Consider the following 24,175-nt stretch of genomic DNA (forward strand, 5'->3'; position numbering starts at 1 on the left):
TGAACCAGTAGGTCTGGTATCTGATCCAGAAACCATGGACCTTGCAGGGCATGTTTCCGGAGATAGGGGAACCACACTTGACGGGGCCAGTAAGGAGCAATTAAGATCATTTTGCTCCCCAAGACAGATGCCTTTTGAATCACTCTGGGAAGGAGAGGAACTGGAGGGAAGGCATAAAGCAAGCCGGTGGGCCAAGGATGGACTAATGCGTCCATGGGGCTCTTCCCCAGAGCCGGGGTTAGGGAGAAGAATTCTTCGCACTTCGCATTCAGAGGAGTCGCAAAGAGGTCGCAACACGGAACTCCCCATTCGCTGAAAATCTGACTTGCAACTGTCATATTCAGAGACCATTCGTGAGGAGAGAGAATGGTCCTGCTCAATCTGTCGGCTATCACATTGGACTTGCCTGGTATGTGAGTAGCCACTAGGAAGCGTTTGGTGGAGACTGCCCATTCCCAAACCCTCATGGCTTCTCTGCAAAGAGGATAGGATCTGGTCCCTCCCTGTTTGTTCAGGTACCAAACAACTGACATGTTGTCTGAGCGAACGGCAATCATGCCTTGAGGGAGATAATCGTGGAGGGCTTGAAGGGACAGAAGTACTGCCCTCATTTCCAAGATGTTGATATGAAGCAAAATCTCTTCCGGATGCCATTTGCCTTGGACTGACCTGCCCAGGGAATGCCCCCCCCCACCCCGTCTGGGAGGCGTCCGTGGCCAAAGTGAGCGCCATAGGAGGTAGAACAAAGGGTCGTCCCTGATCCAAGTTGGAGGGCACTAGCCACCAGCGAAGGTCCCGTCTGCAAGATTCCGTGATCCATACAAGGTGGTTGAGGGGGAGTTCCTGAAAGGACAACTGAGCTGAGAGGAGCCACTGGAGAATCCTCATGTGGAACCTTGCCAAGGGGACTAGAAGAACCGTGGCAGACATGGATCCCAATAGCTGCAGGACCATTCTGGCTGGGGCTTTGGACCTGGGAAGTAAGGCTCGAACTTGATTTTGTATGGTTTGAATTCTGTCTGTAGGTAGATAGACCCGCATTTGGTTTGAGTCTATCTCTACCCCTATGAATCTTATTCGTTGAGATGGCCGCAACACAGACTTTGGCCAATTGAAGGTGATTCCAAGGGAATTGCCCAGTGATATAGTGGCTTGTAGGCTCCGCAGAAGTAGATGCTTGGAGGTGGCAGTTAGGAGCCAGTCGTCTAGATACGGAAACACCTGGAATCCTAGACTTCTCAGGTGAGCAGTCACTACTGCCAAGCACTTGGTGAACACCCTGGGGCTGTGGTGAGACCAAAGGGCAGCACGGAACTGAAAATGACTGCCTCCTAGGCTGAAGCGCAGATATCTCCTGGACGCTTGATGTACCATGATATGATAATACGCGTCCTTGAGATCTATGGAGCACATCCAAACACCTTTCTCCAGCAATGGGAGAATGGTTTGTAGAGTGACCATTCGAACTTGGACTTTCTGACTGAACGGTTTAGGATGCTGAGGTCCAAAATGGGCCTCAAGTCCCCGGTCTTTTTTGGCACCAAAAGAATCTTGAGTAAGTCCCTAATCCGATCTGGTCTGGGGACCGTTGGATGACTCCTTTTGCAGCAGCTTTGAAATTTCTGAGGCTGCGGTATCCCGCTGACTGGGTGGCGGGTCCGGAATTTTTGGACTGAGGGGGTGAGAGAATGGGATGGAGTAACCTCCGGCGATAATCCGGTACCCATCGGTCCTGAGTGATCCCTTCCCAGGCCTTCAGGTGCTTCGAGAACGACCCCGACTGGCTCCGAGCAGCACAGCCGGGCAATCCCTCAGGGACTATGAAAGGCTGAAGAGCCACGAAAGGACTCGCGGTCTCCAGTGTTGCAAGGGCCTCTGCCGCCTCTGGGACGGCATCTTCCGGGTGAATTCCCCCCTCCTCTGCCTCTGTAGGGGGAACCTTCCTGCTGAGAGGGTAAGGCTTCTGAGATCTACGGAACCACATTTTCCCTCCTCTTTAGCCTTGGGATAAGGCCGAAAGGGAGTGGAAAATCGTGCCCCTACGGCAGTCAGAGTCTTACCTTCCTGTTCACAGCGGGTTAGTGTGTCTTTTACCTTGGGTCCAAACATGGAGGACCCATCAAAGGGGGCGTCGACAAATGAAGACTTAAAGGCCTCTGCGAAATGACACAGGCGGAGCCAGGCTTGTCTCCGTAGAGCAATGCCTGTACCCGCCGCTCTACTCGCCCCTTCGGCCGCATACGAAATGAGCCTCATGGACGAGTTCGAAATGGATGACATTGTAGCCAGCTGAGAGCCAACCGTCTGGGCCAGCTCCTCAGGCAGGTTACCCAAGAGGGTATCGGATAGCTCCTTAATCAGATCCCTCTGAAATCTGGTAAGTCGTCAGGTAGTTCAAGGACCTCAGTGTAAAGGCCGCTGAACTAAGGGTGCGCTTTCCGTACCGATCCATGCTCCTAGACTCCTTATTAGGAGGACGGACGTAGAAGTCTCTGCTACATCTTGCTGGGTAGCAGATGCCACCACCAAAGCATCTACAGCCACACCTTTAGTAAGGAACTCTCTATCAGGGGGCGCCGAGAGAAATTTGTTCGGACGAGCGGGCACCGGTTCCACAGAGTCTGGGTGTTCCACCCTTCGACAGATCAAATCCAAGAGCTCGTCGAAGGGCGGAGACACCCAGGAGGCGGAGGGCTGAGCCCCGAAGGCCTTCAGGAACACCGACTCAGCAGAGGGAGGTTTGGACTGCCAGCCGCCTCGTTGTTTTAGGGCTTCCAGGATGTCTGCAAAGGAGACATCATCCGAGGACGACTTGGGGGACCCTTCTGCATCATCGAGATCAGTGTCAGATGTCAGAGACTCATCAGGGGAGTCAACATGCTTCCTCTTGCACGATCTCTTCCTGGGAGGTTCTTCCGAAGAGGCTTCAGAAGGACCTCCAGGAGGGGGAGAAACCCCAGCGGGGGTAACCTGAGGCCCAGGGGCTCCGCTGTCTAAGGACAGGGGACTGCCAACGACCCAGTCTCCAAATGTAGGGAAGGAGCTGGGGAAACCGTGGAGGTAGCCAAGGAAGATTTGGCTAAAGCACTCCTCATAGCCCTGAAGGCGGGACCACCAGAATCCTGGGAGGGTCCCACCTCCGTGGCCACAACAGTGGACGGTACTCCCGCCGCCGATGCACCAAGAGGGAGACTTGGGACCGAAAGTATCAATCCCGAAGCCTCCCCCCCAGGGCCGAAGGAAGAAGTCCGTGTACTGAACTCCGACCCAAGAGCCGGAGTTGGAGCAAGGGTCGGGCCCGACCCTAACACCTCCACAGGTTCCACCAGCACCGGCTCCAACGGTGCCGAAGCTGTTGGAGGAGGAATCACAGTAGGGGAGTGGACCATCGGCTCCGAAGCCAAATGGGCTGGAGCCGAAACCAGCTTTTGGAACACCGGAGACTGGAAGAGTCGAAGGAGCACCCTGTCATGTCCGAATCAGACATCTTGGATGATCTCAAGGATACCGATCGGGCCCGAACCAATTTCTCCATCGGCTCCGAAGGGCTCCGGGACCGGCTCCGAAAGGACTCAACAACTATCGGCTCCGAGGAAGGTTTCAAGGAAATTTCCCTTGGTGCCGATAAGGACTTCGGCTCCGAGGGGGAGAGTCTGAGCCGATAACCCTTATCGGCTCCAATATCAGTGGAGCCGATGAGGGTGACCCGCCTCTCGATGCCCCAGACCTCGGCTCCGAAACCAGAGGGGTCGAGGCTGGAGGCATCGAGGCAGACCGTTCCGACCTCGGCTTCGAAGTCCGTGGAGCAGATGGAGAAGTCTGCTTAGTTTTTTTAGCGGTCAGTTCCGACTGACTGGTCGGAGTCGACGCTTTCTTCTTTTTAGAAGGAGACAGAGAGGAAGATAAAGCCTCCTCGAAGGAAGGCTTGATTAATCCTTTGAGGATTAATTTGTTTTTCCTCTCCTGGAGGACTCTAGAAGAGAACGCATGGCATACACTACACGACTCTTGCAGGTGTTTAGCACCTAAGCAATAGACGCACGGGGAGTGGTCGTCCATTATGGACATTTTAAAACCACACCTCGTGCATTTCTTAAACCCGGAGGGTTTGTGTTCTTTCGACATAACCAAGCCAAAACACAGTTGTCTACAACTAGAAGAAGGGTTTGACACAAGAAAAAATATATCACTACTTTAGTGTTAAAATTTTAAACTAAAACCTTTTTTTTAAGACAAGACAAACTTTCCACAAAAGAAAGAGAGATAGAGAGGGTCAAGGCCCTCTAACTTAAACGGGTACTTGACCCACACACAACAACTAAGGTAGTAGAAACCACAGGGGAAGGCCCCTCTAACTTAAACGGGAACCTTCCCTGACAGGAAAAAACACGAAATCCTCAACTAAAACTACCAAAACACACTCGTATACAAAGAATAGCCGTTAAAACAGCTTTTGGATTTAAATGAAGCAAATTACTGACAGGAAAAAGCCTAAATAAATAGTACTTAGCCCAGCCAAGTTGAGACCACGTCTAAACTCTGTAAGCGGCAAACGAGATCTGGGGGATTAGTGGTGGTGCATCCTGGGATAAAGATAGCTCAGCCAATAAGAGGCCTCGCTCTATAGCATAAGCGTGCCGAGTCGGAGCCGAGGGATCGGCTCCGAGACCATCAGTACAGAATGTAGGCGAGATAGGATCACATAACATCATACAACTCTCTACATACACAATATTTAATAGCATTCTTCAGGTCAGTTAACATAGCCATCTATAGGCTCCATAGGACCATAGGTCAGCAACTCCACTGTGTCTTTTTTGGATTATATGTCAAACTACCTCAATGGTTTTTCGATATTTTCTGATATTCAATCATGAATATGATTTATTCACTTTATATTTGATTATGATTATGGCAATTTTTGTGTTTACTTGGACCTGGTGGGTTAGAGGGTTCTTCTTCCTTTTTTTATAAACAGTTGCGGCACTGTGATGGTGTATTGGATTGTCCAGTAAACATTATATGTATGGGGTAATGGCCTCAAATTATAATAAATAAATATATATCTCTTGCCAGGAATTTATACAGGACCTAGTGGGTTTTGGGTCTGATTGGCATGAATGGATGGGGCCTTAGTGATAATTTGTTGGAGTGGCCATGAGGGCAGCCAATATTATTGGAGAGGGTTGAATGGTTACAACAGGTATAATTTATAATAGGCAGAATCCTGATGAGTCCATGAAAGTGGTGCACATTATATCTTACGGTGGCAATATATGAATATATCATGGAATTTTGGCAGAGACCTATGTCGGCCTATTGAGGGGCAATATTGTTCAAAGTTGGTAGATTTATTTGGACACGTTTTTCCGGAATTATTTCCGGATATGACTATTTGATTATTTGTGTCATTTTATTGCCTATCAAGACGAAGGTCTCATTTTTTGAATAGCTTTTTCTAATATATTGGCCACTTATGGTAAGAAAGTAATAAGGTTCAGTTTATCTGAACGTTTTTTTAATATGGTACACTTGATATGGTCAACAGTATTTATGTGAATGAATACGGGTTGGGTGTTTTCAGGGTCACTCTGACATTTGGGATCCATATATGACGATGTTAGGGACATTCTAATTTGGAAACATGGATATTGGGGAATTACTAAAGGGCCTTTCGCCATCAAGATAATTTGGAGGTGTTTGGTTTAAGTAATATTGCAGGACCAGACTCTATTAATTCATCATTGGATGTTCCATCACAGTGCAATAACATGTTTTCTAAGCTTAATAGACAAATGAAAGCTTTACGTACAAATGTTTGGCATTTGAAACTCTTTAAAGCCTACAAGGTCAAGGATATAACCCCTAGGGGATTAAGGGTACGTATACAACCTATTGTGGCTAATATAGATAGTATGCTTTCTAAAGAATGGGCGGAGGCCCAACATTCTTCATCTATGCAATTTGTTGACTGTTTACTTAGGTATTATGACAGGACTATACAGAGTCAACTTGTTGAGATTGAAAATTTGTGTGGGGAGGTAGAAAAATTCAAATCAGAAGTGATATATTCACAACAAGTATCAGACTTGGCCAAGGACCTCTCATTATTGGAAAAACAACTTACTAAAAGAAAGATTAATAAGTTTAATCGTGATTTGATGGATTATGAAAAAGGGAAACCTTTGTAAATCAAAAATCAGTCAGATTTCAGGATTTTAAATCCAATAATAGTTATAATAAGAAAAGACCAAGGTCCATTTTAAGACAACATAAATCAATGTCTGATACGACATCAGAGGAGGAAGCTTCTTCTTTAACAGATGGGGAAGGTTCCCTACGCCAAGTGTCCCCAGCAGCGAAAGAAACAGCCCCCTTTAGAGTTAGGGGTAGGAGGAGGGGGTAAGAAACATAAGAACAGATTCCGCAACATAACTTTGCAGTCCCTGTTACAACAAATGGTGACATAAATGATAATATACATAACATTTCCTCTTTTGAACTTTTACCTACACATGTAAAACTGCTAAATAAAGGGCTTTCTTTTGTACCCTCATTTTCGGTCTCAGAAACTCAGTTATTGCAAGATGTTGACGAATTTTGTAGAATACTTAATTTGAAAATCTTTTTTGCAGATCAGGAATATACTCAAAGATCTTCTGATTTCAAGTTCAGGAAATCCAATTTTGTCCCTCCCATGAATAAACATGTGTCCATTTTTAGGGAGTGTGTAATGAAAGAGTTACACTTTTCCAATTTGTATGGTCTTACCGATCATAATTTAACATCTTTAGAAAGACAAGCTTTGGTTGAGCTTAGTAGTAATCGTGATATTGTTATAACTATGGTGGATAAAGGAGGAGCAGTTGTGGTTTTGGATTATTCTGTGTACAATCAGGAGGTCTTACGACAGTTGGCAGATTCCAGTTTCTACATGGCATTGCAGGTGGATCCGACCCTTTCTTTTAAGAGGGAAATTGATGAGTTTGTGGATTTATCAGTACAACAGGGTATCATTACGACACAGGTGGGTGGGCAATTGAAGGTGGATGAGCCTAGTTCCCAGTATTTGTATATTTTACCTAAAATACACAAAGACCCATTGCATCCCCCTGGGAGACCTATAGTTTCAGGTAGGGATCCTTAACGAACCATTATCAGCTTTTTTGACCTATTATTTGAAACCCTTGTTGCCATTCATTAGGTCCCGTATCAAGGATACCACCGAATTTTTGAATATAATTAATGACTCTCAACTGAATCTCACTGGTTACTTTGTACTCTTGACGTGGCCTCATTGTATACGAATATTCCACATGATCAGGGTATTTTAGCTGTTTCCTTTGGCTATATAAATCTAAGCTCTATTCTTTATCCTTCAACAACTTTTGATCAAGCTCACTGAAATGGTATTACGAAGAACATCTTTTATTATGCAGGTAAGGCTTATTGGCAGATCAAGACAGCGATGGGTGCTTCATTCGCACCCATCTATGCTGATTTGTTCATGGGTTATTATGAGGCTAGGTACATATATGATGATCAACATAACAAATTTCTACAACATCTGGATATCTGGCGAAGATATCTAGACGATTGTTGGATGGTGTGGAGATAAGCAAAGTTTATTTCAGTTTGTGGATTACTTGAATGACAATAGTTTTGGCATTCGATTCACGGCTAATATTGAACTTTCTGAAATTGTGTTTTTGGATGTTAAAGTTATCAAACTTGCTGACAATACTTTATCGTCCACTATACATCGCAAGTTTCCCAAATACAACACTTTGTTACATGCTGATAGTTATCATCCACGCCACACCATCAACAACATTCCGAAATCCCAATATATGAGAATTAGACGTATTTGTTCAACTGATGAAGATTATTTGGAATGTAGTCTGGATCTGAGACGTAGGTTTCTTACCAGGGGGTACGAATCTCAAACACTTGTAAAAGCGGAAGGTCAAACTTCACAAATGGAACGTCAGGATTTATTGTGTTATAAAGTCAAAAATGGGAATGTTAATATTACTGAAGATATTCAACCAATAAGGTTGGTGACTACTTATGGGAATAATACTAATTGTTTCAGGGATGTCATTAACCAACATTGGGATATCCTTTTGTTACATGAAATTTTAGGCAGGGTGTTGCCGACTAGCTGTCAGTTTTCTTATCGCAGGGGACGGAATTTGAATGCTCACTTCACACATTATAAAAGACATGTTGCTAATATACCACAACAAAGAACCCTAAGTGGTGATAGATTAAGGGGGTGTTATCCTTGTGGGCATTGTGCTGCATGTCAGCATTTGCAACAGACTAAAGAATTTTCTAGTAAAAATACATCACGAATCTTTGAAATAAGGGTTTTTGCTAATTGCAGCACAGATTGGGTGGTATATTTGGTTACGTGTAGTTGCTCTGCATTCTATGTTGGACAAACGTCCAGACCTGTCAAATTTAGAATAGGTGAACATTTAAGTGCAATCAAAATAAACGTGCCAATGCACTATTCAAACATACCATTGAGCATCCTTCAGCCATCTTTCGGTTTGTGGTTATAGATAAAATTACCCTTCATAGGGGTTTTAAAGCCAGTTGGCATCAAAAACTTGATCAAATGGAACAAAGATGGATAATTCAATTGGGGGGCTTATTTAAACCTGGTTTAAATATGTTGGAATAAAACATGGCATGGCTTGTGTGTAGGTGCAACTATTTATGTATTGATATAATTGGTACTCACTTTATAACTATGACATTCACCTTGGAGATGGTTTACAGGCATAGTATAAATCTAATGGTAAGGTGATGTATACACATGGCACGTATGTATATAAAAATAATCAATAAAATATATATATATATATCTGTGTATATATATATATATATATATATATGCACATGTAGGTATGTGTATTACTAGGTAGATGTAGATTTTTTAAGAAATGACCCATTTGGTCTTTTTCTACATATAGTAATAGTTTTGACCAGTTGCTCTGATGACCTTATTAGCCACTTTACTATTTGTTGATGGAAGATGTTTAGGCATCATTATATATTTTTATTAAAATAACATTTATCATTATATGTATTTTATTTCATTTATTATTATTTTTATTTTTATTTTTATTCATGATGTTATTGCACATGGTTTATATGTTTATTATGTTTTTACAATATACTTTTCCAAATGTTGTGATTTATGAGCAATGTTCCTATGTATGATGTTTATTACTAAACAGGAATTTGTATCACTTTAAATGTTGACTATATAAGTATGGTCCACCAGGGGTCGGTTTTCCTAATTATGTTTTGAACTGCATTGATAAAGGCCAGGGTATGGCCGAAACCGGTATGCTGTCTATTCTTCAGATTCCTTTATTTAAGGAGTCTAGATGCTAATAAATTTGGTTTCGATGGAACCGTATGTGCTGGCTCATGTTTTTTGAAAAGTCCATAGGACCATAGGACCTTATGTCCTTATAAAGAGCAACATGTCCAATAAAAGAACTGGTTTTTTTCATGTCAAAACAACTTTAACTCTTCTTTTAAACTGGCATGCATGGTTGCAGTTTTTAGATAACTTATTCACAGTGACAGATGACTCAGCCTTCTGAATCCAAAGCTTCCATTTTTTTCTGATAAAATTTCTTCAAGTGAGAAAATTACTGTCTGTAGCCAAAACATTTTTTGCACTGAAAATTATACTTCTATACTTCCAAACCAAAACTCTAGAAGGAAAACATTTTATTTTCATTTCTGTAAATACATTTTGTCAGTTAAGCAAACATTTAATTTCTGTTTCCCAGATGGCAACTAAATAAGACAGAAGCACTGGGGATATGGTCTAACCTTCATGACCTTTCAGAATGAACATTCTAGAAGCATGAGCAACACACAACGTACAACTTACTGTAACAAGTTCATTAGTATTTAAAGATGTGCATATCATATTCTGCACCTGGTAGATGGTCAAAATAGGCTAAAGGAATACATCAAAATAACTTGCAACTACAAAGAAAATGAAGATAAAACAATGGAATTCTGCCTTGTTTATCATTTCCTGACAGATGTTGGGAAAACAAACAAGTCACACTATTTTGTAATTAAAAGAATAGTAGCTTTTGTCAATTACTTCTAGTAATACTTAAATTCTTACAAATCTTACAGTAGGAGCCTTCCAGTATGAAAATGTCAGTTGCATAGATATAATAGATATCCTTCTCAATAATACATTGTATAACATTTCTGCTTTAGTTGTCCAACAAAATAATGTAATATAAATATAATATAGACTAAATATTATGTACTTAATATACAATATGCTTTACCTGATGAGGTATTTGAAGATGAAAAACATTAGTTATTTATTGATATTTGTTTATTGGGAAAGTCTGACTGGACAAAACCCATTTTCAGCACAGGCACTTGTAGAAAAACTCCACAAAATTACACCAATGTATCAATGTCACTCACAATATAATGCATAAGAGAAGAACATAAACACCAAAGAAATATATAAAAAAAATAGACACGATAAATATATTTCAGATAAATAAGTATGAAAGAAAAATGTACAGGATAACTGCAAAATGAGTCTGACAGCATAAAAATTAAGTATGCATAAGTATGAAAAGGAAAAAACATAGTAATGGTGGCAGAAGGTAAAGGATTCCCACTGCAGAGTCATACGAGAGAGGAAATACTGAGCTGGGCATGTTAAATAGTAGTATGCAGATGTACTACACAGCTGTAAGCCAATACACGCCAATAGGGGAATCAGAAATATTGGTTTGAGACAGATTAAATATAGAAGCTAGCATAAAAAATACGAGGTCATGTAGGGGAGTGCATTTTGTTATGAATCTGGTATGGTACTGTAACAGATCCACAAGTTGGAAAGCACTTCTTTTAGTAAATAAAACTACTTTTTATAATGAAAAACTGAAAATCTTTGAAAGGATTCAAAACATAGTGCACAACATTTGGAGGGGTGGTGCTCAGGGAAAAGCAATGAAAATGTTGATGCATAATTAATAGGCAGCAGTAAATCTGTGATGCCAGAGATAACACTGCACACTCTACTTGTTGTTGGTGGGTGGTGCTTATTCAAATGAACAGTCAAGCATGAATATCAGTGCTGTCAAAATTCAGAGGCAGCTACACAATGTACAAAGCCTGTCACTTAATGTATAATAAAGCAGTGGTGGGGTCTAGTAACTCACCAGAAACCACAATGCTGCTAAACAGGGTATAATAAAGAATGTCACAGTCACTCTAGCAAAGCACTGGCTGTTCCAGTATAACATGAAAATATATTATGCACAAAATGCTGATACTCAAAACTGCTCTGTGTGTGTGTGTGTGTGTGTGTGTGCACATCTCTTGTGACATATCTGGGTCCCATCCAGAATTAGTTTTTCTGCTTCATGATCATTGAGTGACAGAAAGTACAGTTTTGTACCTACCATAAATGTAGATGTTCGAGTGCGCATACAGCTGCAGTCATCACACTTGGGTTATCCTGCCATCAGGCGGGTCCTCGGTTGACCAAATTCCAAAGTCTAGGTCCGGCGTCGGTTGTCGTTGCTTCTTCCCTGATGTTAGCGTGACAGGGGTATAAAAGAGGCAGCCAACGCCATTTTCTTCAGTTTTTCTTGCCCCAGATGTCAGGTGCCCCCAGAAAAGAAGGCAATACATGATGTTATGCAAACATACATAAGTAGATAAATCAAAACAGTAGTTGCAAGCAAATACACCATAAAGGAATACCCCAAATAGGTTGTATGTTAAAGGTGTTTGTCATAAGCCCTGTCCTAAGAGGGGATGGAGGGAGGGGTAACCTGGACTGCAGCTGTATGCGCACTCGAACATCTACATTTATGGTAGGTACAAAGCTGTACTATGTTCATCGTGCATACAGCTGCAGTCATCACACTTGGGAAGAATCCCAAAGCTAAGTAAGGGTGGCTGGTGCTAAGCGGAATTAGGAGGGGCTAGAATGCCCTGCAGGACTGCTGTGGCAAAGCCCACTCTAGATTTTGAGTATAGTGGAAGGTGGTAGTGCTTGGTGAAAGTGTGCACTGAACTCCAAGTAGCTGCTTCCAAAATGTCCTTGGTAGGGACCCCCCCTGAGGAAAGCTGCTGAGGTAGCTGTAGCCCTGGTGGAGTGGGATCTGATGTATGCAGGCACTGATTTTCCATGAAATGAATAACAAAAGCGTATGCAGTGGGCTATCCATTTTGAAATAGTCTGTTTGGAAATAGCCTTTCCTTGAGCACCTGTAGCATAGGACACAAAGAGCTGCTCAGATTTCCTGAATGACTTTGTTCTGTCCAAGTAATAACGAAGTTGCCTGTGAATGTCCAAGGAGTGTAGTAGCCTCTCCCCTTTGTTCTGTGGGTTTGGATAAAAGGTAGGCAAATTAATAGTCTGATTCAAAGCCACACTGGATACTACCTTTGGCATGAAGGTAGGGTTGGTTCGTAAGGAAACCCTGCCCTGATGGAAAATGATGAATGGTTGCACAGCCATGAGAGCCTGTAGCTCCGAAACCCTGTGTGCTGAGGTAATAGCCAGAAGCAAGGCTGTTTTCCATGACAAGCATTGTAGCTCTGCTGAAGAAGCCAGCTTAAAAGGAGGCAGTGTCAGCTTCCCCAATACAAAGTTGAGGTCCCAAGCTGGAGCTGGTTGTTTCCGTGGGGGTTTTATATTTTTTGCCCCTCTAAGGAACTGCCTTAATAGAGGCTGTGAGAATAAAGGAGGATCCGTATTGTATTGTGCTGAAATGGCTGAAGCGTGGATCTTGATGGAAGAGAAGGAAAGGCCACCGTTTAACATCTCAGCTAGGTACTGTAAAATCTGAGGTATATTTATTACCCAAGGATTCTGGCCCTTTGCTTGATTCCAGGAGCACAATCGTTTCCATTTGGCGGAGTAGGTTTTTCTAGTAGAGGGTCTCCTGGCCTCCAAGATGACATCCTGTACCTCCTTGGAGAGGACAGTCTGTTGGCAAATTAAGGTATTTTCTATGCACCTAGATTTAGAGTTCTGAGCTGGCTGTGAAGGGTCTTGTAGTTGTGCTGGGACAACAGAAGAGGAACTTGAGGTAGGATCCATGGTGGTGAGTGTGACAGGCTCTTTAGGAGAGGGTACCAGTGCTGTCGTGGCCAGTCTGGAGCAATGAGAATCATTTGTGGCCTCTCTGCTCTGGTTTTTAATAGGACTTTGGTCAGTAGAGGTAGAGGCGGGAAGGCATAGACTGTCAATGCTGTCCAATTGAAAGAGAGTGCATCCACTTTCCAGGCCTGTGGATGATAGGTCCTTGAGCAGAATTTTTCCAACTGGTAATTTCTGTGGGTAGCAAATAGATCTATGTCTGGCTGTCTCCATGCTTGAGTTATCCGAGAAGACTTGAGGATGCAACTTCCATTTGTGTGGGTCTGTCATATTTCTGCTTAAGTTGTCTGCCAGTGTGTTTTCCTTTCCTGGCAGGAATTGTGCCTGTAGTTGAACTTGTAATTCCAATCCTGTGTTCCACAGGGTCATAGCTTGCCTGCACAGGGGGTATGAATGTGTCCCTCCCTGTTTGTTTATGTACCACATGACTGTGGTGTTGTCTGTCCTTATTAATAGCTGGCCCAGATGCAGTAGGTCCTTGAAGGTCATAACAGCATTTTGCACAGCTAGCATCTCCTTTTGGTTGATGTGTAGGTGACTCTGTTTTTGGGACCATTTTCCCTGGATGCACTGATCTGCCATGTGTGCTCCCCAGGCGTAGTCTGAGGTGTCTTGTTGTGATGATTTGACTTGCTTGTGGTATACAGAAAGGGAGACCCGTGTTTTTTTGGCATGCCTGAGCCCACCACAAAAATTCCTTTTGAAGGCATGGAATGAGTGGTAAAATTGTTTCCAAGCTGTGGCTGTGTTGAGACCGTAAGTTTTTTTAGGTACCATTGTAGTTTCCTCATATGCAGCTTTGCAAATGGTATTAGTAGGATGCAAGATGCCATGAACCCCAGATTCTGCAGGATTTTCCTTGCAGTTAGCCTGGTTAAAGTTGCCATTTTGTTGAAGTATTCAGACAGTTGCCCTTGTTTGTCTGGCGTGAGGTAAGCCATCTGGGCCGTTGTATTTAAGCTGGCACCCAGGAAAATTATCTGTTGAGAGGGTATTAGTTTTGATTTCTTTTTGTTCACTGTGTACCCCAGGCAGTTTAACAGTTTTATTACAAACACCAGATGCTGCAATAGAATGTCCTTGCTGTCCGCTTGGATCAGGCAGTCGTCCAGATATGGGTAGATTTGTATTCCTCGTTGTCTGCAGAAAGCAATTACCGATGCCAGGCATTTCGTAAACACTCTGGGCGCAGTAGATAAACCAAAAGGCAATGCAGAGAATTGGTAATGGGTTGAACCTGCAAGAAATCTGAGGTATCTTCTGCAATCTTGTCTGATAGGAACATGCAGGTATGCCTCCTTGAGGTCCAACGTTACCAGCCAAGACTCCTTGCCCAGCATGGGAAGAAGCTGCTGTATTGTGAGCATCTTGAATTTTGGTACCTCTAGATATGTGTTTAGAATAGATAGGTCTAAGATGGGTCTCCAATCTTTGTCCTTCCTTGGTACCAGAAATAGTCTTGAATAAAAACCTTGACCTTGTTCTTTTGCGGGTACCTCTTGAATTGCTTTCATATTCATGAGAGCAGAAATTTGTTTTTGTGCCTCTGCCCATTTATTTTGTGGCAGGTTTGGCATGTCTCTCATTTTTGGAAGGGTGTGAAAGTGGAACCTGTAGCCTCTGTCTATAATATCCAGAATCCATTTGTCCTTTGTAACAATGTGCCAGTTTTTAGAAAATAAGGCCAGTTTTCCGCCCAAAGGTGCTGCCATTATAGCTTTGTTTGGCAGGCATAGGGGAAAGTCATTGCGTCTTTTTTCTAAATGACTGTGGTCTATCTTCTCCACCTGTTGGGGCTGGTGCTTGCCACTGCCTAGCTCTGTAAGATCCTTGAGGTTGTCCTCTACCCCTTGGGTGTCTGTATCTCCCCCTTTGGGGTCTGTCTGTGGCTGGAAAGGACCAATTTTTTGAAGGCCAGTTTCTGCTAAAGTGTGGAGGCTGCACCTGCAAGAAATCTTTAACTGTTTGCATAGATTTCGCTTTTTCCTCCATTTTCTTTAGTACCTCCTCAGCTTTAACACAGAACAATACATCTTTCTGTAGTGGTGCATCTAATAACTTTGCTTTGACATGATCTGGTAAGGTTTGCTCTTTGAGCCAAGTGTGTCTACGTATGACAGACGCCGTAACAGCAGCTCTACATGAGGCTTCTAAAGCATCAAAACCACACTGTAAGGTACGTTTCCCCACTTGTTCTGCTCCATGCAACAAATCCTGCAACTCTTTCAAATCTGGTTGTTCTGTTTGTGTCAATTTGCTTTTCAGCTGAGATAGCAAGAACTGTTGGTACTTTAAAATATGAAATTGACAGTTTAATGCCCTCATGGTTAAAGTGGCTGATGTATACATCTTTTTCCCCCACCTTTCTAATGCTCTGGAATCTCTCTCTGAAGGTAGAGTTTTTAGCTGTAGAGGCCTTAATCCCCTTGGGACCCTGAGAAATAGTTTCTGGGTCAGCAGAAGGGCTTTTATAAAGAAACTGGTGAGAATCAGGAACCCGGTAATATCGGTCTGGTTTAACAGGGGCAGGAGGTAAAGAGTCTGGAATAAGACTGGCTTCTGCGTACACATCATCCAAGATATCTAAGACAGGAGGAATAGCCAGGGGCCTATGTTGGGGAAGCAGCAGAAATTCCCTGGGCCTTTTCTTGGAATCTGAGTAATCTTGGCCTTCCCAGTGGAAGTGCTCTCTCAATGCATGTAGGGTCTCCCCAAAAGAGTAGTCCTCAGGGGGGGGAGACAGAGGGAATAGACTCCTCAGCATCAGAGTCTTCAAATGGGGAATTGGCGTAATCCTGGTCCTCAGAAAGGTCTGAGGTAATAGAAGCCTGGTCTGAGGAAGGGTAGTCTTCCTCCAACCTGGGTCTTTTGTCTGAGGGGGGTTGAGAGCCCCTGATGAGTGTAATCAAATCCTCAACCATTTTAAGCATCTGTTTTTTAGGCATGGGGCCTTGAAAGGGGGTCTGAGGGCCCTGTTTTTTAATTTTCATTGGAGCTTTAGATTTAGTGAACAATTTAAGAGAGAAGGTGGTAGGCCTGAAAACGCCTTCAGAAATGGCAGGCCTCGCTAAACTTTCCATTTCTCCGACCAAGAGTGGCGTCGGTATCTGCAGTGGAGACTGAGGAACCTGCGACCTCGGGTACTGAAGTCACCGGTAAAATAGTTTCATCAGTAGTCAGGGGCTGCGTAGACGCCTCGCTGAGAACTGGTAGTCGGCCTTAGCGTGATATCAGTACTCGGTGCAGGCCTCGGATGTCTGTCCTTATCCTTGCGTTTTTTGCCTAAAACTGGCGTCGGTATATCCGACGACATGATATAATTACATTTTTTGCCAAAATAATGAAGGGCGAACTCCACCCGGTGCTTAATGGTGCGCTTGTTAAACCTAGCACAAAAACGGCAGGCCGAGACGTCATGGTCTGGCCCTAAGCAAGGTATACAGTAAGAGTGAAAATCCTTATGTGGTATTTGCTTCCCACAAGAAATGCAATTATTAACTTGGTCTGACATCGGTCTGAGGCAAGAAAAGTTTCCCCCAACGGGGTACTTAGCTTTAAAGAAGACTTTGGCTGAAATACTTTTCGTAAATCTCAGGAGTTGGCCGACCGGCACTTGCGAACTGCTTCTGCTTCGGGCACTGCGCGGCAAGAAAGACTGAAGAAAATGGCGTTGGCTGCCTCTTTTATATCCCTGTCGCGCTGACGTCAGGGAAGAAGCGACGACAACCGATGCCGGACTTAGACTTTGGAATTCGGCCGACCGAGGACCCGCCCGACGGCAGGATAACCCAAGTGTGATGACTGCAGCTGTATGCACAATGAACATCAGTCCATCTATTGTTGGCATTCATTTTATAGAAATGTTGACAAGGATGTGAGGCATTACTAACCATTGACAGCATACACAAACCAGTTAGGCTACAGCTGAATCTCAGAAACACTGGATTATAGTCAATTAAGTGTATTTTCTTTGGTCATTCTTGTGCGATCATGGAGTTGGCATATATTAGTGTAAATGAATACAAAAGTATAAATGTAAGACATTTGTATTTAATTCCACAATTGTTTCTTTTCCGAGGAAATGTGAACTCATATGGTCCAGTGATGCTTGTTTCTATCAAAAAGGATATAAGAGTACAGCTCACTTTATCTAATTACCTTTGCATATAATCAAAAAGTGCTGAAAAATTTCACAGCAAACACCATCTAAAATGCATTTAGTTGCATCACAATTCAAAGAAAATGTACAAGGTTATAGACAGTCACTGCTGGTGTGGTCTAGGATTTTAGGATTGTAGGAATTAACAAGGCAAATCAGTCTAAAACATTATTTGCACCTTGATGATGCCTAGCCTTATGTTGTACCCCAATCTCTAGAAGTGACTCACTGTGGGTGGTATTCTCTCAATTTTTCACAATTGTGTGACTATAGAGTTAGTATATTTAAGTAAGGGGTATGGGGGGTGCAGGGGAGCTTGTCCTGCAAACAAAAAAAAAATCACACTTTTGAAGGAGCATATGCTGTATATGAAATTTCTATAAGATGTGTTTCAATGCTTTTTTCAGTAATTTGTGATTATTTTTGAAAGGGTAATTAGATGAAATGCTATACATTTAAACATATTTACTTATGAATACACACACACACACACACACACACACACACACACACACACACACACACACACACACACACACACACACACAGCACAAAATAATCTTTACAGTGGTAACATTTGTTAAGAGTCTAGGTCTTGAGATGGATTTTATGTCTCAATAAACACAGTAAATATTTATTGTGTTTAGTTTTTGTAACCTTTGATGAAAACTTAAAAAAATCAGCTAACAGTCCAGCTACATACACATCAGAAGCATACTCCCCTGGCCATGCTGCTCGAAACAAATGTTAACAGCTCTACTACTAAACATAGAGCAAAGGCTGATGTACTGTTTAGTTTCTTCAGCATGCTCCTTGGAACAAGAACCATGCTACTTTTAAAGTGGAAGCATAACCTGCAATGTTATCTGCAGCTTCCGGTGTGCACTCCTTGAAACAAGCATCAAGAGTGCTGCTTTTACAGACACAACCCAGGCTGCAATGCTGTGCACCCTCTAAGGTGTGCTGCATCAGTAACAATGGTGTAGCACTCACTAAGTAATGTCTTTCGGCTTTTTCTGGTTAGGGTTCGCCACAGCGGAACTCCGGCCTGCTAATGATTGCCAGTGGATTTTTACGGTGCCGAGTTGTCAGCCTGATGCCCAACCTTCAAAGAAGGCACACCCATTCATGCACATACCTACCTGCATGTCTTTATACGTCACTCAACCATGGGGAGGACATGCAGATTCCACACAGAAGGCGCTCCAGCCGAGAATCGAACAGGAGAACCTCTTGCTGTGAGGCGACAATGCTAACCAGTGCACCACCGCGGGCATTAATGGTGCAGCACTCACTACAGTACTAAAATACATGGTGCACAGAAATCTTGGTCCGTATTTTGCAAGTTTCACATTGACTTACTAGGTGTTGGCAAAGGTATTGCACCATTTATGAATCATACACTTGTCACAAAAGTGAGCACGACATCCTTCACTCCACATTAAGTATTCATGGAACGATGCATATACATCTGGCATCCCATTCCATTTCCTTCACAGTTACAGCATGCAAAAACCTTTAATGGAAATGTTAAAATATACACTACCTACTCATGCTTAAATTACACAATATTTCAGCAGTAGCACACTTTTTATTCTTAGGACAGAAATGGAGATCTACACTAAACACGATCATTTAAAACATTTTCAGCTGTGCTTTTTTTCCATTTAAAGCCATAATTTACTGCACATATCTGAGCTGAGCTGAGACTATGATTCTTTAACTGAAAGATTGCAGTTTCAGTGGGATAGACGGGGTTCCTTTTGTGCAACATTAAGAAAAATGAGAGAAGCTATGACATTGTATTAATCACTTTCAGTGTACCTGGAATCATCATCTACTCTAAAAAGGACTCTGCACTTACATTAGGGGCACATATCAACAGTTTTTTGGGTTCCATTCCAATACCAGGCATTTATAGTCATGTTCAAATACTAACAGTGTAGCACCTGGATAGCACTACACTCCTCAGGTAGTGTCTTTCAGATGAACTATTAAATCATGTTTCATTATATGAAAATGTGATGTTAGTACAGGTGACTGATAAATTGTCCGTGGCATTCGATAACAATAACAGAATTTCCTTGGTGCATCAGCCAAGTTGTGCACTTACCTGGTTATCAAACGAGAATATAAATTTATATTCATACTACTGCCTGCCTTGAAAACTGGCACCATCATCATAGACTATGCAACAGTTTTTCAGAGTCAAAACAAAGTGTGTCAAAATACATCATCCTTTTAGAATATAGTAATTGGATTCATTAGTGCATTCCAAATACTCGTAGCTTTAAATTACATTCACTCAAATGCACAACCACTTAAAGAACAGCATCTTCTGATCTCTCACATATGGAGAGCTGAAGAAATTGAGGCTATTCCCAGATAAGAGTACAATTTACAACAAAAACTAAACTGAAATGAATGTGGTGCAAAAAAATCAACTATGAAAAAGGATGTATTAATGCCCCAAAATGAAACATTTGGTTTGCCATAAAGCTGAGAGCATCAGAGTACTGTATATTTTCTGAGAATAAGCCGTGTAAGCTAACTGGAAGGAATGACTTCTTCTCAGACTGACTGGGTCAACCAGGGAAACACATTAAGTACATGAAGTAGGCTCAAAGAAGTTTCAGAATGCAATGTGACTTCAGTGTCAAAAACAGCACAATCAATCAAATGCAAACTAGGTGTTGAAACCCTCCCATACACCTTAGCAAACAAATGAGTTTTTGTTACATAAACTCTTTTTATTGTAAGGACAGCAAAATGAAAACAAGTGTCTTTGATTGCCACCATGATCTGTTTTGTTTTTGTGACTTCCAGCATTTAATTTTTTTTTTTTTTTTTTAAAGTATTGCACCAATGAATTCTGATCAAATTTATGTCTCATCACACAACATCCTTGTCCTCCATAACCTTCATGGCAGTTTACAGTAGTCACTTGGACTGATGCTGAGCAATCCAAAACCAGCTACGAGCAGCAGTTCTAGTTCTGTGGTCACAGTCAAAACCTCCATCAACTTCTTTTTCCATTTTATATGCAGATCTCCCCCACAAATAGTCTTGTCCAGAAAGTGTGCCTGCTATACTTCTCTCTAAACAAAATAAAAAAAACTTTCTTGACTTTTTTTTCCTTGCGTAAAACTCGACAGGGAAATGAATGTGCTGTAAGGGAATAACACCCTCTGTGTCAGCTCTGTAGTTTTAAAAGTACAAAGTACCTTTGGTTAATATCAGTAATGTACAAGACAAGTGTTCTTTAACCATGTCGTCAACCCTATTTACCCCGTGTCCCATTTTTGACTTAAATCTGCAGACCTTCCAAGTCAGGCCAACTCAAATTGTATTTCTTGAACACCAAGAAGGCTGCACAGCCAGTTAGTGGCTGCATTTCACAACAAAGCAAGACAATGGTATTATCCAGATGACCTGCAGGATGTGCAATGGCCGACTGCAATTCTTTCTCAAGAGCAAAGAACTTTAAGGACAATTAAGTGCTCTTTTAACTGTGAGATTAAACCCAGTGGCTGTCTTTTCACGGGCTTGGGAGAAGCTTTTCAGTGTTATTTTTCTCTGCAATAAGCAATGTAGACTTCTGAAGGATACTGCATAATACAACTGAATACCTCTCTGGAGACTAAGACATGGTTAAGAAACAAAAGGCCATCATACATAAGCCTCAAACCTTTATGAATTAAATAGAAATATACTTATATAGCATGAAAAACACTGTACATACTTGTTATAAAATTCAAATCCCCAACCCCAGGTTTTGCTTTAAAAAAATATAAAAATTTTGGTCACATTGTGGAATGTATAGAAGTACTTCTCCGTAACACTCCATGGATTCCAAGCATGAAGTTCCTTTGGATACTTCTTTGTTTGAAAGTGATCCCACCATTTTCTGTTAACTTACTACCACCCTTTCAGCAGGATGGAACAAGATGCATTCTCTTTAAAAAGATGCACTCCCATTGTGGCTGTCTTCAGGTCCCTGAGCAACGCATCCCAACCATTTTGGGTTACTACACTCAAAAAAACATGCACAAAGATCATTGCAAGTGCTAGTGATTAAGGGTTTGCACTTGGAGTGAAAAAATAAAATCAGACAGCTGACCATCTCTCAATATGGTGGGATTACGCTTTCTCAACTTTTTTCCTCCATAATGAGCTATGAAATGTGTCACTAAGTAACAGCTCCTACTTTTAATATAAAAGCTACAGAGATATTACCAATTAACCACATTTTTAGTACCTCTTAAGCCCTTGCCAATATTAAGAATCACAAACATATTTCACATTCTTAGAAATACCAAACAAATCCATTTAATGCCTAAACGTACCAATATCTGCCTGATGCGCTGAACTTGTGTACTCTTTTCTTGGATATAATAAGGACATTAAAATATTCCTTACTTATACACAAGATTATTTTAAGATTTACTCAAGGAAAAAACAAATTTTTAACTAAGTTATTAATGCACACATCTTAGACTTCCTTTCCATTTTTAAGCAGGGCATCAAGTGCTGTTGCCCTGCTCCTGCTCAAACAACAGCATTGCTAGTTGGGATCGGGACCCAAGTCCTTCAAGGTTGCTCTGAACACATCTGTGATATATTTCTTCACTAAGCCGTGGGTTACAAACCTTGTGTCGATACTTCTGTAATAAAGCTGGCTCGACTGCCCGGAAGACATGAAGGTTAGAGTACTTGATAAACATATCATAAATGTCAAGTGTTTCCAATATCTCTTCATTCTCTTGCACATCAGCTGCCATTTTAGTTCTTGCTGCCATGTAGTCAGAATTATAAAAACAAGCTTCATCAAACACATCTCTGTCAAAATGGCCAGCATCTTTAACCAAGTCAATAGTTGATGGTGGCTGTTGGCTGTGGTATGCAACACTAGGGTTATACTCCTGGAAATGGATAGGAAAGTAGACTTGCCAGTTGTTGATGGTGTTCATCCTACAACGATTTAAAAACTCTGTGTTTACTTCACTGCTTGCTCCAGCCACAAAGAATAGAGTATCCACTGGATGTTTCTTAGAAATTATATCCATAACTTTAATCTGGGATGGTGCCTCTGTCTTCACACTGATCCATGGAATCTTGGTTTCAGGATATTTCCGTTCAAACTCTGTGATCTTTGCCTTGACATGACTGAAAATGTCATTCTGGTTCACTTGCTGAGCTTCAAATGGGTCATAAATAAATAAGAACGTCAAAACAGCATTTTCATTAGTATCGAAAGCATTGGCAGCATACACATCAAGAAAATGATCAACATGGTCTCTATCAGCAGCTGTGAGGGGAAGAATAATATGGACTCTAGTAGCTTCTGTTACATAAGGCATGGGTATTATTTCAACATTGCTTAAAGGACGCAACAGGTGAACTCTTTTATTGACTGATCGAGTGTGTCCTTTCTGAGTAACCACTTCAAGCTGAAGATCTAGTGTGTACTCCATGCCGCGTGCTGGATCAAAACGTCTGTAGCCATTGATAAGTTGTTGTTTCTTTAAATGTAGTGCAGGTTGATACTTCTTGTTCAGTTCTTCCATTGCTGTTTCTATAATATCCACAACGTCTGCTTTGTCAATGCCAAGCAAATCACACTTGGGTGATCCATCAATGCATGAAGAGATCTGATCTTCTGTAAAATAGTCCCAGCGCAGGACTTCAAATCTAGTCTTGGGCTGGAAAGGAGGATTAACTCCAATGGGCCAAACCACAGTTTGCTCTTGGTCAATGGACAGTCCACTAATATTCTTGATTTCCATCTACGGGAGAGAAAAAAAAAGGTAAAAAAAGTGTTTGCACAGACAACACCTAATTCTTTAACTTTTTTTTTTTCAACTCTAAGCATCAATTGACTAATTTCAATAAAAAAAAATGCATCCAGTATGAAAGCTTGAAACCTGTATAAACAAAGGAGTATGAAACAGACTTTTTATACTCTGCTAGAGAGGAATCAAACTCTTAGCTCATGCTGTCCCTGCAAAAATGGATTATAAGGCAACAGATTTACACCGTTACTTATCCTACATGTTAAGTCTATGGTGTCTCAACATTTTTTGTGTACTAGCTCTAATTTGTCAAGATTAAAACTGCTGTCATGTTTCTGGATATGGAGTGGACTGCAATGTCAGAATATCTGTTTGCTACACAGAATTATATCTATGCATTATTATGCACATGATGGCAGGAGACATTTTCAGAAAAGAAAACCAGCCTGATTTATTTACTTAAGAAACGTTAGCTGTAACAGCTTAATAATGAATTACGAACCTGAACATATTTTGGTTAATTCAGCATTCTCACCTCCCAGCTCTGTGATGTACAAGGATAAAGCTTTGACTATGGCCAAGATGATCAGAGACTAGCAGGTAGGTCTGGTGTTGGAACTGCAGTGAGCAGCTTATGCCATCTTATACATATGGGGGGAAGGGAGAATGTGGTCTCAGTAAGCTGACTGCTCCTGTGCAAACAGAGGCTTGCATGTTTTGACTGGTCATGGAGATCCCATGCCAAAGAGTGTAGCTATCAAGTGGCATGTGTGTATGTGGGGAGGGGGATGCACACACTATGTGGAGAGGATAAGGTACTCCTAAGGTAGTGCAGGTGCCCAAATTACTCACCAGCAACAGAGTTAGGGCCTGTAAAGGATAAACAGTCCAGAACACTGTCTTGGAGAAATTCTGACCTCCTTATAAAATGTAGTAGCCTTTCCCACAAAGTTGGGTCCAAAAGCACTAGACTATAAACTGGCACTAAGAATGGACCCACACCTGAATGAAAATATATCTAACCAAAAGATCTAC

General features: G+C 41.9%; 1 protein-coding gene across 1 annotated transcript in view; it reads right to left on the minus strand.

Moving 5' to 3' along the window:
- Positions 1-20,077: 20,077 nt before the first annotated feature.
- Positions 20,078-24,175, minus strand: part of CHPF (chondroitin polymerizing factor) — a 652,862-nt gene continuing 648,764 nt past the window's right edge. The window contains exon 4 of the mRNA XM_044060576.1: positions 20,078-23,134. Within this exon, the coding sequence (XP_043916511.1) occupies positions 21,872-23,134 (1,263 nt within the window). The 3' untranslated portion in view covers positions 20,078-21,871. The remainder of the gene's footprint in view (positions 23,135-24,175) is intronic.

The sequence above is a fragment of the Protopterus annectens genome, chromosome 2.part0 (assembly GCF_019279795.1).
Source record: "Protopterus annectens isolate FY-2018-M chromosome 2.part0, PAN1.0, whole genome shotgun sequence".
Lineage (NCBI taxonomy): Eukaryota > Metazoa > Chordata > Ceratodontiformes > Protopteridae > Protopterus > Protopterus annectens.